Source organism: Salmo salar, chromosome ssa15 (assembly GCF_905237065.1).
Source record: "Salmo salar chromosome ssa15, Ssal_v3.1, whole genome shotgun sequence".
NCBI lineage: Eukaryota > Metazoa > Chordata > Actinopteri > Salmoniformes > Salmonidae > Salmo > Salmo salar.
Genome location: NC_059456.1, coordinates 91193546 through 91208385, shown reverse-complemented (window position 1 = coordinate 91208385; position 14840 = coordinate 91193546). Strand labels below are relative to the sequence as shown.

The window sequence follows — 14840 nt, the reverse complement described above, 5'->3', positions numbered from 1 at the left end:
ACCATTGATGTATGAAATATCTAATAATGAAAGAGAAGGATTGCTATTTTGAATTTGGTCAAAATCATGTGGGGGAGGTGGAAAAATTATTATTATCCATCAATAATGATAAGCCACCAGGTATAGACAATCTTGATGGAAAACTATTGAGAATGGTAGCAGTCTGTATTGCCACCTCTATTTTCGAAATCCTTAGCCAAAGCCTAAAGGAGTGTGTGTGTACACAAGAGTGGAAGGAAGCTAAAGCAATCCACTTCCTAAAAATAGTAAAGCTCCTTTTGCTGGCTCTAACAACCACGCAATCAGTTTGCCGCCTGTTATTAGTAAACTGATGGAGAGAATTGTTTGACCAAATACAATGCTATTTTTCAGAGAACAAGTTAACAACTGACTTTCAGCATGCATATAGAGAAGGGCACTCAACTTGTACTGCACTGACTCAGATGACAGATGATTGGTTAAACTAAATAGATAATAAGATGATAGTTGGAGGTGTATGGTTACATTTCAGTGTAGCCTTTGATGTTATTGATCAGAAATTGTTATTGACGAAACTCACTTGCTATGGCTTTACATCACATGGTTGGATAGTTATTTATCCAATTTATTTATCCAATAGAACCCAGAGTGTTCTTCAATGGAAGCTTCTATAACACTAGATATTTACCGTGCGGTGTCCCTCAGGGCAGTTCCCTTGGGCCGTTACTCTTCTCAATTTCTACAAATGATTTGCCACTGGACTTACACAAGGCTAGAATGACTTTGACACAAACATCAACTGTACTAGTTGTTCAGGCTCTGTTCTTGTCCCATCTTGATTACTGTCCGGTAATATGGTCAAGTGCAGCAAAGAAAGACGTAGCAAAGCTGCAGCTGGCTCAAAACAGAGCAGCACACCATGAAGCCCTTAACTGCAAAATAGAGAACTAACATCAACAACATGCCTGCCAGTCTTTCCTGATTGAGGGTTGAGTAGAGATTAAGTACTTCTCTTCTAGTTTTTATGAGAAGTATTACTGTAATGAAAATTCCAGATAGTCTGCATAATCGAATAACATTCAGCTCAGACACCCATACATACCCCACAAGACATGCCACAAGGGGTCTCATCAAAGTCTCCAAGTCCAAAATGAATTCACGGCAACGCACAGTATTATACAGAGCCATGATCACATGAAACTCCAAAGCAAACAGCAAAATTACCTTTAAAAAAGGGGACACACACAGACACATTCTAACACACATTTTTTTGTATTGTTTGTATATTTTTTTGCATTGTTTGTTTATTGTTTTATTTTACATTTGTGTGACTGTCCTTGACTATCAGTGTATCAGTGTTTTGTTACTTGTCATGTTTTGTATTTTTTGTGGACTCCAGGAAAAGTAGCTGCTGCTTCAGAAAAAGCTAATGAGGATCAGAATAAACCAATAAACATTCCATATGTCCTACCACTCAGAATGCATGTCCAAAACATTGCTTCATACTAAGTTCAGACATAGGATCTTAATTTGATTACTCTGTTACAGGGGAACTTTCCTGCAATGAAGGACATTTTACATTTGTAGTGTATTTGAAGTTTAAAAGGGCTTCTGAAGTGTGTAATTTCCACTTTGAAATTTCAGACTTGATTTTGCTGCTGTAAAAAACTGGCTCAAATTAAGATCCTACAGCTGTAGTATGCTAGTGTTGATATTAAGCTAATGTTCATATCAGGCCAAAGTGAACTCACCGGCTGCAGATCCTCCATGCTTATGGGCAGCTCTCTTAGAGTCAGCAGCAGGTCCAGTCTGGAGTTCAGGTAAGGAATGTTGCACATCTGTAATGGGGAGGCAGTTACATGAGTAATACACAGTCACAGAATGTAGACACAGAACCCACACACACATACCACATGCACACCACACACAAACACGCACACAAACACACACAATATCACACATTCTACTTATATGTGATTATTCAGATTGATTTAAAAAACACTCCGTCTACTGGGATCCGCTTAAGAGACACTATGGGGTGGCTACTAATTACTTCTTCCTAAAGACTCTCCTCAACCCTTCTTCTCTAACAGGAGCAGCTACATCTAAGAGCTAAGATTCCCTGGTGGGTATGTTGTGGGCTGTCTTGTCTTCAGTCTGATTTAGCAGAGAAGCTGAAGGCTTGACATCTTGAAACGATTGGCTGAGCTGCCTAGTCGACCTTTGGGTTGGTTGCTAACCTCTAATAAATCACTCTGGGTTGTCACGCAACAGTGTGTCATTCATGCACAGGTGCATTAGGCCCCAGAAGCCAAAGGGCCTTGGTCTGATGGGGATTAGTGAAAGATGTTAGGTTTGGGGTTATTTCTTGATCTTAGTAATTATTCAGCTACTACAGGCAGCGGGTAGCTGAATATTTTGTAATATACATTTTACAAGACCCGTTTATTAACATACTGATACATATGACCTACCTAAATAAAAACTTTACTTTGAAAATCGTTACAAGGGACATCCCTTTTTAGTTTATCTCAAAGGTTAAATATGGGACTCACTAAAACCCCTCTTACCCAGAAAACCTTGGAAACACTACAGGATGCATGTGAACTGAGGACACAAACTGTGATGCTAAGCCCTTCCACCATGAGAGGTGTTACTGCCACAATGTCTCCCAACATATCCCTATGCATGGTGTCAGATCATGGTGTGAAGAACATGGCCGGCTGATCTTGCTTCTTGGCGCATCTGCCATCCCTTCTGCCCATCATCAACCACATGGGGTACTTTTACAGTGTATCTAGAGGTGAGAAGCCTCATCATCCAGTATGTGGGAAGGATAATAAAGGTGACTAAGGATACAGCAGGACTCCATAAGGAGAAGAGGAGTCATAGAGGAAGAAATGCATATTATTACCATGCAAATCATTGATGCAGAAATTACATAACATCAGCATCCTGGAAAAAACTTTAAAGGTACACCTCAACAAAATTACATATTGGTTTCCTTACTAACGATTTGGCATTTGTGGCACAATTCCCATTCTAGTCATGGGTCCGATATTAGCATTTTTCGCACATCATGTTCAAATAATCTCTAAGTGACTTAGTTTCACAATAAATGTAATATACTTTTGGATGATTTGAATGTGATGCATGAAAAATACTAATATCAGTCCCATGACATGAATGGGATTTGTGCAACAAATGCTAAAACATTAGCATGTGGAAACAGTGCCAGGGTAACTAGACCAAAGCATGGATTGCTGTCATAACTTGTCCATAGACTGCTTGCAGGGTAAGTAAATCAATGTGTCATTATGTAATTTGGGTGAACTAAACCTTTTCAGGAATTGAAAAATGTGGTTTATTTTGTAGATCCATCACATCCGCTCATTAAAATTCACAAGGTGTTTTTAATTACTTTAATTGGTCATCCATTTATGAAGCATGCACAGCACATGGACGGTAAGAGCTTCTTTTAATTTATGTAAACAAAATCAAAATTGGCAAACATTAAGGTTTATCTAGGACATGTGTGATAAGTAGGTATGGTAAGGCATTACCCTAGTCTTGGAAAGCTTGGCATGCTTAGATACTTACCTCCATCATGTACTGGTCCACAACATGTAGCTCTGACACAGACCCCTTGTAAGATTTATACATTTCCACATCGTCTGAGGTAGGTACATATCTATAAAGGAAACATATTTAACATATTTAAATGTATGTCTTTGTTATGTTATTTTTTATGTCTTTGTTAAACATAAATCACAACATAAATCCCAGTTTGACATTTTTCATGTCATAAGAGAGTTCCCTCTTGATTGTGTCATAAGAGTCAATAAGCAATGTTAGGGTTGAGTGGATCCGCTCTGCTTTGCTGCAGATTCAAACAGTAGCTGACATCTTATCGATACGGTGTGACATTTCATTCCTCCTCAATGTCTAATAATAAGTCAGGCTAAATATAATGCCTCCCTCAGTCAGTCAGTATAGCACTGATCAGTTGTCTACATAGTCTGAATGGCACTGAGGCTTTGGTAATTGAAAAAAAGGAGTCACCTTTTCAGTTACAATGCATAAATTAAGTGAAATACAACAAACACTTTTTCACAAGACACACAATCCGGGCTTCATCCAAAATGGCACCAAGTAGTGGTAGCCAGGTAGTGCTCTATAAAGGAAATAGGTCAGGGTCCCATTTAGGATCATGCAATGCCATACCCCCTTTCTCTGATAGAGCCATAATGCTAGGCTGATTTCCAGTGACCCAGAGAAAGGGGAGTGATTAAAAGCCAAGTAGCTCTGATGGCCTCCGTCAGCTCCTATGAAGCAGCAGGACCGTTGATGCCAGCCACGGCCATCCATTCATTCACTTGCACTGAGTTTGAACCTAAATGGAATCTCTTTTTCTCCCGTCCTCTGTCATCTGAGTGTATTTCAACTCCAAACCAGACATTCACTTTTTCATGAGCCCTGGGATGTGGCGCTGGATTGGAGCTATAGAGCTATAGCCGCATGTCATTAATATTGGAGGCCCTGTGGGGAGTGGTATCTATCAGAGATTGTATTCCTGATGCCCACGCGATGCCACATTAAAATATATATTACGTTTTCATAGAATAAATATAATCCTCTATGAGGTACATTAGATCACTGTTCTTTGATCAGGTCAGCACCTCACCGAAAGAAAGCACTGAGTAAACTGTAGAGACGGAGGTAAGCATTTTACTCGGCTTTCAGTGTTATACCCCTGAGTGTAACTCAATAGTGTCTATCTCCTCAAATACCTCACCAATGAAAGTTTTATTAGTAGTCTGCTCTGGTAAAAGGTTCTGGCATCTGCTCTTTAGTATTAGAGCAAACGCTATAGAGACTACTGCTTGTGCCTCTCTTACTCACATGAACTGGCAGTGACTTCACTTGCCATGTCTCATAGGCTTCATTGGGTTTATTCCTGTATGTATGATCCCTGTATGTACCCTGCACTCGTAACACTTGTCTTACACAACCTAATGTTTTACCAACATGCAATCTTACTGGTCTTGTGTATGTACCATGTAAAATCTTACAAGTTATACTGCTGCCCTGCATCGGACTTGATACAATCCTGCATCAAGTCTGAATCTGTTTTCTTCTCAATGCAGGCAACTGCAGTTGTATCCAAATTCGAGATTAATCTGCAACATGAATGTGTAATCCCTTCTTACCTCCTCAGGGAAGTGATCTGTTCATCAGAGAAGCCTCCCTCACCCTCATTAACCAAGAACAGTTTGTCCTTTAGTTCTCCTGGCTGCACATGGAAACTTTTGAGGAAAATATCTGGGGGAATAATCAGGAAAACAAAATCAACACACTCACTCAACAACGACACATGAATGGTTTTACTCTTGACAGGGAGATACTCTTTTTCCTGTACCTGCAACTTGAAATGAAATAACTGAAGACAAAAGGTGCTTGGATTAATTATCTCTCTCGAGTGCCTTTGGGGTGCACTCATTTGTATTCTATCAAATCCAAACTGATGGGAATTTTTGTTTTACCTAACAACCTCTGTGTATGCTGCAGGAGCTGGGAGAAAAACAATTAATTAGTAGTACACTATCACTCTAAAACACTTTAAAATGAAATATGGTAAGGAATTATTGTGATATGCAGTCAGGGATGGATTCATGCACTGATTGAGTAACACCCAGTTCAAGGTTAAGGTTTTAGAAGTAATATGCAGCTAGATTCTATGCTATTCTCCTCGTCTTAATTTAACAGGTCGACCGTCAGTTAATTAAAAAGCCCCAATCTGACAGGGGTGTGCGGGGTGCTCACTGCACTCTGCTTCTTTATGTATTGATCATTCTACTCCGCTCTGGGCCAAAGCAAGAGGTCTCATCTAGAAGAAGAAATAATGTTTAAGTATTTCCTACATTACAAGGTCATTTTAAACACCACGCCACAAATATATCAAATCCCCCCCGTCCTTTTTACTTTCCTTTCCTCCATGTTAATTATGTTACCTTGGACCACGATTTTCTTATATTATGTTTAATAGGAAAATGGTGGTCCTCTGTAGCTCAGCTGGTAGAGCATGGTGCTTACAACAGCAGGATAGTGGGTTAAATTCCAAGGACCACCTATACGTTAAAATGTTATGCACGCATGACTGTAAGTCACTTTGAGTCTGCTAAATGAAATAAATGATATACACTGCTCAAAAAAATAAAGGGAACACCTAAACAACACAATGTAACGCCAAGTCAATCACACTTCTGTGAAATCAAACTGTCCACTTAGGAAGCAACACTGATTGACAAAAAATTTCACATGCTGTTGTGCAAATGGAATAGACAACAGTTGGAAATTATAGGCAATTAGCAAGACACCCCCAATAAAGGAGTGGTTCTGCAGGTGGGGACCACAGACCACTTCTCAGTTCCTATGCTTCCTGGCTGATGTTTTGGTCACTTTTGAATGCTGGCGGTGCTTTCACTCTAGTGGTAGCATGAGACGGAGTCTACAACCCACACAAGTGGCTCAGGTAGTGCAGCTCATCCAGGATGGCACATCAATGCGAGCTGTGGCAAGAAGGTTTGCTGTGTCTGTCAGCGTAGTGTCCAGAGTATGGAGGCGCTACCAGGAGACAGGCCAGTACATCAGGAGACGTGGAGGAGGCCGTAGGAGGGCAACAACCCAGCAGCAGGACCCCTACCTCCGCCTTTGTGCAAGGAGGAGCAGGAGGAGCACTGCCAGAGCCCTGCAAAATGACCTCCAGCAGGCCACAAATGTGCATGTGTCTGCTCAAACGGTCAGAAACAGACTCCATGAGGGTGGTATGAGGGCCCGACGTCCACAGGTGGGGGTTGTGCTTACAGCCCAACACCGTGCAGGACGTTTGGCATTTGCCAGAGAACACCAAGATTGGCAAATTCGCCACTGGCGCCCTGTGCTCTTCACAGATGAAAGCAGGTTCACACTGAGCACATGTGACAGACGTGACAGAGTCTGGAGACACCGTGGAGAACGTTCTGCTGCCTGCAACATCCTCCAGCATGACCGGTTTGGCGGTGGGTCAGTCATGGTGTGGGGTGGCATTTCTTTGGGGGGCCGCACAGCCCTCCATGTGCTCCCCAGAGGTAGCCTGACTTCCATTAGGTACCGAGATGAGATCCTCAGACCCCTTGTGAGACCAAATGCTGGTGCAGTTGGCCCTGGGTTCCTCCTAATGCAAGACAATGCTAGACCTCATGTGGCTGGAGTGTGTCAGCAGTTCCTGCAAGAGAAAGGCATTGATGCTATGGACTGGCCCGCCCGTTCCCCAGACCTGAATCCAATTGAGCACATCTGGGACATCATGTCTCGCTCCATCCACCAACGTCACGTTGCACCACAGACTGTCCAGGAGTTGGCGGATGCTTTAGTCCAGGTCTGGGAGGAGATCCCTCAGGAGACCATCCGCCACCTCATCAGGAGCATGCCCAGGCGTTGTAGGGAGGTCATACAGGCACGTGGAGGCCACACACACTACTGAGCTTCATTTTGACTTGTTTTAAGGACATTACATCAAAGTTGGATCAGCCTGTAGTGTGGTTTTCCTCTTTAATTTTGAGTGTGACTCCAAATCCAGACCTCCATGGGTTGATACAGTGGATTTCCATTGATTATTTTTGTGTGATTTTGTTGTCAGCACATTCAACTATGTAAAGAAAAAATAATTTAATAAGATTATTTCTTTCATTCAGATCTAGGATGTGTTGTTTAAGTGTTCCCTTTATTTTTTTGAGCAGTATATTATAGAACATTTGTGTTGAGTGAGTGTTGAGAAGTCCAGGTATAGTGGGTAGTCAGTCACAACCCTTGATGTTTTCATTTACCTTGGATGTAATGTGACAAGACTGATATTTCTAATCTTGCCACATCAAGACTAAAGTTATTTTCTATTCAAATGTCAGTGTCTGTGTAACAATTAACATGACAAAATGTGTCAAAATCATCCTGATATACGACATCCAGTGATGACAGGGTAACGGTAAATGTCCCACGGGGGACCAGTACAAAAAAAAGTATGAAAATGTATGCATTTGGAAGACCCATTTGCGACAAAGCTTTAACTTCCTGACTGATGTCTTGAGATGTTGCTTTAATATATCTACATAATTTTCCTGCCTCATGATGCCATCTATTTTGTGAAGTGCACCAGTCCCTCCTGCAGCAAAGCACCGCCACAACATGATGCTGCCACCCCCATGCTTCACGGTTGGGATGGTGTTCTTCGGCTTGCAAGCATCCCCCTTTTTCCTCCAAACATTACGGTCATTATGGCCAAACTGTTCTATTTTTGTTTCATCAGACTAGAGGACATTTCTACAAAAAGTACGATCTTTGTCCCCATGTGCAGTTGCAAACCGTAGTCTGGCTTTTTTATGGCAGTTTTGGAGCAGTGGCTTCTTCCTTGCTGAGCGGGCTATCAAGTTATATCGATATAGGACTCGTTTTACTGTGGATATAGATACTTTTGTGCCTGTTTCCTCCAGCATCTTCACAAGGTCCTTTGCTGTTGTTCTGGGATTGATTTGCACTTTTTGCACCAAAGTACGTTCATCTCTATGAGACAGAACGCGTCTCCTTCCTGAGCGGTATGACGGCTGCGTGGTCCCATGGTGTTTATACTTGCGTACTATTGTTTGTACAGATGAACGTAGTACCTTCAGGCATTTGGAAATTGCTCCCAAGGATGAACCAGACTTGTGGAGGTCTACAATTTTTTTCTGAGGTCTTGGCTGATTTCTTTTGATTTTCCCATGATGTCAAGCAAAGAGGCACTGAGTTTGAAGGTAATTCTTGAAATACATCCACAGGTACACCTCCAATTGACTCAAATGATGTCAATTAGCCTATCAGAAGCTTCTAAAGCCATGACATCATTTTCTGGAATTTTACAAGCTGTTTAAAGGCACAGTCAACTTAGTGTATGTAAACTTCTGAACCACTGGAATTGTGATACAGTGAATTATAAGTGAAGTAATTTGTCTGTAAACAATTGTTGGATAAATTACTTGTGTCATGCACAAAGTACAGTGGGGCAAAAAAGTATTTAGTCAGCCACCAATTGTGCAAGTTCTCCCACTTAAAAAGATGAGAGAGGCCTGTAAGTTTCATCATAGGTTCACTTCAACTATGACAGACAAAATGAGAAGAAAAAAAATCCAGAAAATCACATTGTAGGATTTTTAATGAATTTATTTGCAAATTATGGTGGAAAATAAGTATTTGGTCAATAACAAAAGTTTATCTCAATACTTTGTTATACACCCTTTGTTGGCAATGACACAGGTCAAATGTTTTCTGTAAGTCTTCACAAGGTTTTCACACACTGTCGCTGGTATTTTGGCCCATTCCTCCATGCAGATCTCCTCTAGAGCAGTGATGTTTTGGGGCTGTCGCTGGGCAACACGGACTTTGAACTCCCTCCAAAGATTTTCTATGGGGTTGAGATCTGGAGACTGGCTAGGCCACTCCAGGACCTTGAAATGCTTCTTACGAAGCCACTCCTTCGTTGCCCGGGCGTTGTGTTTGGGATCATTGTCATGCTGAAAGACCCAGCCACGTTTCATCTTCAATGCCCTTGCTGATGGAAGGAGGTTTTCACTCAAAATCTCACGATACATGGCCCCATTCATTCTTTCCTTTACACGGATCAGTCGTCCTGGTCCCTTTGCAGAAAAACAGCCCCAAAGCATGATGTTTCCACCCCCATGCTTCACAGTAGGTATGGTGAACTTTGGATGCAACTCAGCATTCTTTGTCCTCCAAACACGACAAGTTGAGTTTTTACCAAAAAGTTCTATTTTGGTTTCATCTGACCATATGACATTCTCCCAATCCTCTTCTGGATCATCAAAATGCTCTCTAGCAAACTTCAGACGGGCCTGGACATGTACTGGCTTAAGCAGGGGGACACGTCTGGCACTGCAGGATTTGAGTCCCTGGCGGCGTAGTGTGTTACTGATGGTAGGCTTTGTTACTTTGGTCCCAGATCTCTGCAGGTCATTCACTAGGTCCCCCCGTGTGCTTCTGGGATTTTTGCTCAACGTTCTTGTGATCATTTTGACCCCACGGGGTGAGATCTTGCGTGGAGCCCCAGATCGAGGGAGATTATCAGTGGTCTTGTATGTCTTCCATTTCCTAATAATTGCTCCCACAGTTGATTTCTTCAAACCAAGCTGCTTACCTATTGCAGATTCAGTCTTCCCAGCCTGGTGCAGGTCTACAATTTTGTTTCTGGTGTCCTTTGACAGCTCTTTGGTCTTGGCCATAGTGGAGTTTGGAGTGTGACTGTTTGAGGTTGTGGACAGGTGTCTTTTATACTGATAACAAGTTCAAACAGGTGCCATTAATACAGTTAACGAGTGGAGGACAGAGGAGCCTCTTAAAGAAGAAGTTACAGGTCTGTGAGAGCCAGAAATCTTGCTTGTTTGTAGGTGACCAAATACTTATTTTCCACCATAATTTGCAAATAAATTCATAAAAAATCCTACAATGTGATTTTCTGGATTTATTTTCTAATTTTGTCTGTCATAGTTGACGTGTACCTATGATGAAAAATACAGGCCTCTCTCATCTTTTTAAGTGGGAGAACTTGCACAATTGGTGGCTGACTAAATACTTTTTTGCCCCACTGTAGATGTCCTAACCGACTTGCCAAAACTATAGTTTGTTAACAAGAAATTTGTGGAGTGGTTGAAAAACGAGTTTTAATGTTTCCAACCTAAGCGTATGTAAACTTCCGACTTCAACTGTATTTGGCTAAGGTGTATGTAAACTCACAATACTCCATATTCAAGTAATTTACAATACTATGAAGGGGCAGACATGGAGATAGACAGGGCATGGGTGCTGAAAGTAGGCTAATTAATGTAAACTGTCTTCATTTTAATTTGACTTTAGGCTGCTAACAACAAGAGGGCTTTGCGTTGGAGCCTATTTTTTCCTATTAAAAAAATAAGAGGTAAGCCTACCTGTTTAACAGATGAAATGATAGTTTACTATCCATTTACTTTGTCAGTCAATTCCTTCAGTCATCATACACTAGTTAAATATCTCTGTGTCAGTGAAGGGCTTGTGTGTTAAAACCAGGGCTCGAATTGAGAGCGTATGTGAGGGAATTGTGGCTTTTGTTAAAGAAAATGGCTAAAAGCATAGGCCTACCTCTTGTTACCATAAAAATGATGGACCTGATTATATAAAGTGATCTATAACGAGGCTTTAGTCCGCAATGCTTTATACAAGAAACAAGCTGTTAAATGCAGGGGAAAGACGTGACTCTGATGCATATGGGATATCTTTGGTTTCTCTACATGACATTCAGAGGCTGTGCTACAACCCTCTATAGCCAAGGAGACAAAAATGTACTTTGCTTGGGAAGTAATGTGTGATTCTGTCACTATCAATTGATGTTCATTTAAACAGGCTATTAAAAAACATACTAACACTAAATCAGTCAGGAGCAAGCTAGCTAAGGAACAAAAAAGTATTATTTAGGCTATATTATTATTATTTCAAGCCTATAGCTTGCCATTTAAGGAATAAATTGTGAAGCATTTGTGACACATTACAGGCTGGCAGGATCACTCATGATTTCAACAACACATCAACAACATCACTTCAACAATATGCCTATACATTTCGCATTTAGGCTGTATATAATGACATTTTCAAAAATAATCACTTAGAATTATATAATAATGAAATGAAAAATGCCATATTAGGCTGTACAGTCATTCTACACTGCCTTTGAATTCACTTTTAGAAACTCGAGTTTGGCCAGTCTGTAACACTCGTCGTTGAAGGGGGACCAAAACGCAGCGGGTAAAGTGCTCATCCTCTTATTTATTAAAGAAAACCCTTAATCAATACAAAACAAACGACGAAAACAGTCCAGTAAGGTGCATAGACTATACTAGAAACAACCACCCACAAAACCCAGTGAAAACAAACACAACTAAATATGGCCTCCAATTAGAGACAACAACAACCAGCTGACTCTAATTGGAGGTCATTGACAAAACTCACATAGAACTAGAAAAGCTAGATAAACATAGAAATAAGAAAACTAGAACCTAAACCCACAATACCCAACCACACAAAACAAACACCCCCTGCCACGCCCTGACCAACTACAATGACAAATAGCCCCTTTTACTGGCCAGGACGTGACACAGTCTTTGGTTTGAGGATCATGCGGTGAGCTATGCATACCTACATTTTTACATTTGAGTCATTTAGCAGACGGTCTTATCCAGAGCGACTTAGTTAGTACATTCAGTTAGTACCTAGTTTGTTAATTTAGCCTAGCAGATGCTCTTGTACTCCCATGCCCTAATCCAGGCTGTATCACATCCGGTCGTGATTGGGAGTCCCATAGGGCGGCGCACAATTTGGCCGGGATAGGCCATCATTATAAATAAGAATTTGTTCTTAACTGACTTGCCTAGTTAAATAAAGGTTAAATAAAAAATGAAATACATTAAAAAAATTACAGTCAACACAAATCAATTTTTTAACAACAATATCATGGAATCAAACATTAGTGTTGCATGGGTTAAAAAAAGCCATATTACAACCTATGTGTTGTGATATTTGCGTTGTTTGCTCTATAACCTGTTAGTCCATATGCCTTGCGACCATGATATATAGGCCTAAAGGCCGAGACAATAAGAAGACACAGTAGCAGAATAAATTAAACCAGAGAGCAACCTCTGTCAGGTGATGTCCACAAAGTATATTGCATGTAACAAACAGTTAACCTACAGAATGGTCAAGTAAGTTAATGTTTCTGACATTTTCGGACCACTAAACAACTATTGATATAGAACCACGGAGAGTTCCCGCAAGTCGCAAAGAAAACAAGAGCTGCCTCCACTATTCCAAAACCATTTCAACTTCAACATTTAAACATCACCGATGCTTAGTCTAATACAATCACAACTAAAAGATGCCAAAAACGATTTAGTCCAATCAACATGAGCTAAATATGATGGTGTGTTTGCGTGCATGTTTGTGTAAGTAGAAAAAACATGTTGACTCACCCTACTTGTAAAGAAACACCAATGCCATCCTCCTCTCTTTCATGTTGACGAAACGGTCTATCACTTTGTCTGACAGTACACACTTTTATTTTTTGTTGTCCTAGGCTACCTGGCTAAATGGTTGTTTGCTAGCCTAACTTCCTTTCATGGGCAACTTTAGCTAGTTAACATTAGCCGTCTACATCTAGCCACATATTGAACTTCCATCGTCTCAGGCCAGGGGCACAATGTATGAATTGGCCAGTACGGAAAATTAAGTAAAACCACAAGACCAAATACCTATCTCCATCCATGGCTAATTTAGGAAAAGGCCAATTTTAGCTACCTAGCCACCGGAAGACAACAACACAATAAGATGCAAGAATTCAAATTGCTTCTGTCAATGACGTATGCTCTCAATACAATTTTCATAGAAGTGACACCATATCCAAACTGGCTTCCCTTGACACTTTTTCTTGGTGCGCCAGGACCATTCACAGTTGAGCTCACTCAGTTTAGCTCAATGCTGATTGGCTATTATTTTGTACTTTTTTATCAAGGGAGGCCAAATGCTCACTGGCTTCCTTGCATTCAATACTATGGGCGGCAACAATGTCATGCTCTATTGGACCAGACAGCATCAGATAGATGGCCTACACATACAGACAGAAGGGCGCTGTTTCACTCACTCAGAAGCTTTCTCCAGTGAAATACATTCAGCCTCTTGTGAATTGAAGGAAAATGATGAAACACAGAAGAGACAAAAGATAAATTATTGTTTCCCAAATGAAAAGAAGTTGATCATTGATGATCAGATACTTCAATTGTAACTGGTTCTGTTGCACAACATTTTTACAATTGATAAACAACTTTAGCACTGTTCTAAACTTAGACTATCCTGTTTTTTTACCCATACCCTGTATAGAAATCACAAGCACTCCGGTGGAGGAGCATGCGCTCATTTGTTGTCATGCCCTACTGTGGTATTACAAAATATTCTAGTTGTCTCCAGTCAGGTGAAATGATGTAGAATTGCATGAAATGCGTTTATAAAAGGCAATTTTTTTCTTGAACTGCAAATAAGATTATAGATTAATGCAGTGCTTTTATTAAAATAGAGATATTTTCACCCCTACCCTTGTCTGCAGTGGTCTGTGACTCTACAACCTTCTGGCTACTTTGCCATGTAATGCTTACAAAACCAAGAACAGTTTCTAAAACTGCATATCTAAGGCACTGGTCTGTTCTAGGAGTGAGGGTAAATGGTAGGCATGTTCTCTGCTATACACTTTATGTTTTCATTATTATTTGGGGTTCAGGAGAGGGTCACTTGTTTTTGTTTTTTTCAAACGTTCAGGGAGGGTCAGGTAAAAAATATATTTTACTGAAGGTAGGGCCATTTATTTTCATTTCAGAGAGGTCCGATGTTCTCCAGGTATCACTTATTATAAATAATATATAGTTCCTTAGAAAATAGCCATTTCGGATGTCACCAAGCAGGCCAAAACGCCATCCCACCAAAAAAAGGCGGTCTTTTAAAACGGTTCTTAAACTAAGGGCATTATCATCATTTTCACAATTTCACAGTATTATTGCAACATCATAGTGTATAAATATATATATTTCTTTTTAACAATAAAATCACATCTTTGACTGCACTAAGCCTTTAAGAGCGGTGATGTTCTATTAAAGATTAAGTGTTCAAGAAATTACCTGATGTTGCTATGCTGCTGCCTAGCCTTAGCTTTGGCAGAAAGTTATAGAAACAGACAGTTTTGCTTGTTAATTTGCTCTTGGCCAAAC

The 14840-nt window shown here is 40.6% G+C and overlaps 1 protein-coding gene across 1 annotated transcript in view; it reads right to left on the bottom strand.

Moving 5' to 3' along the window:
* Positions 1–14840, bottom strand: part of LOC106572638 (protein diaphanous homolog 1) — a 45199-nt gene that overhangs the window by 18955 nt on the left and 11404 nt on the right. The window contains exons 9-11 of the mRNA XM_014147001.2: positions 5190–5301; positions 3580–3670; positions 1731–1817 (exon numbers count right to left, since the gene is read on the bottom strand). Of these exons, the coding sequence (XP_014002476.1) occupies positions 1731–1817; positions 3580–3670; positions 5190–5301 (290 nt within the window). The remainder of the gene's footprint in view (positions 1–1730; positions 1818–3579; positions 3671–5189; positions 5302–14840) is intronic.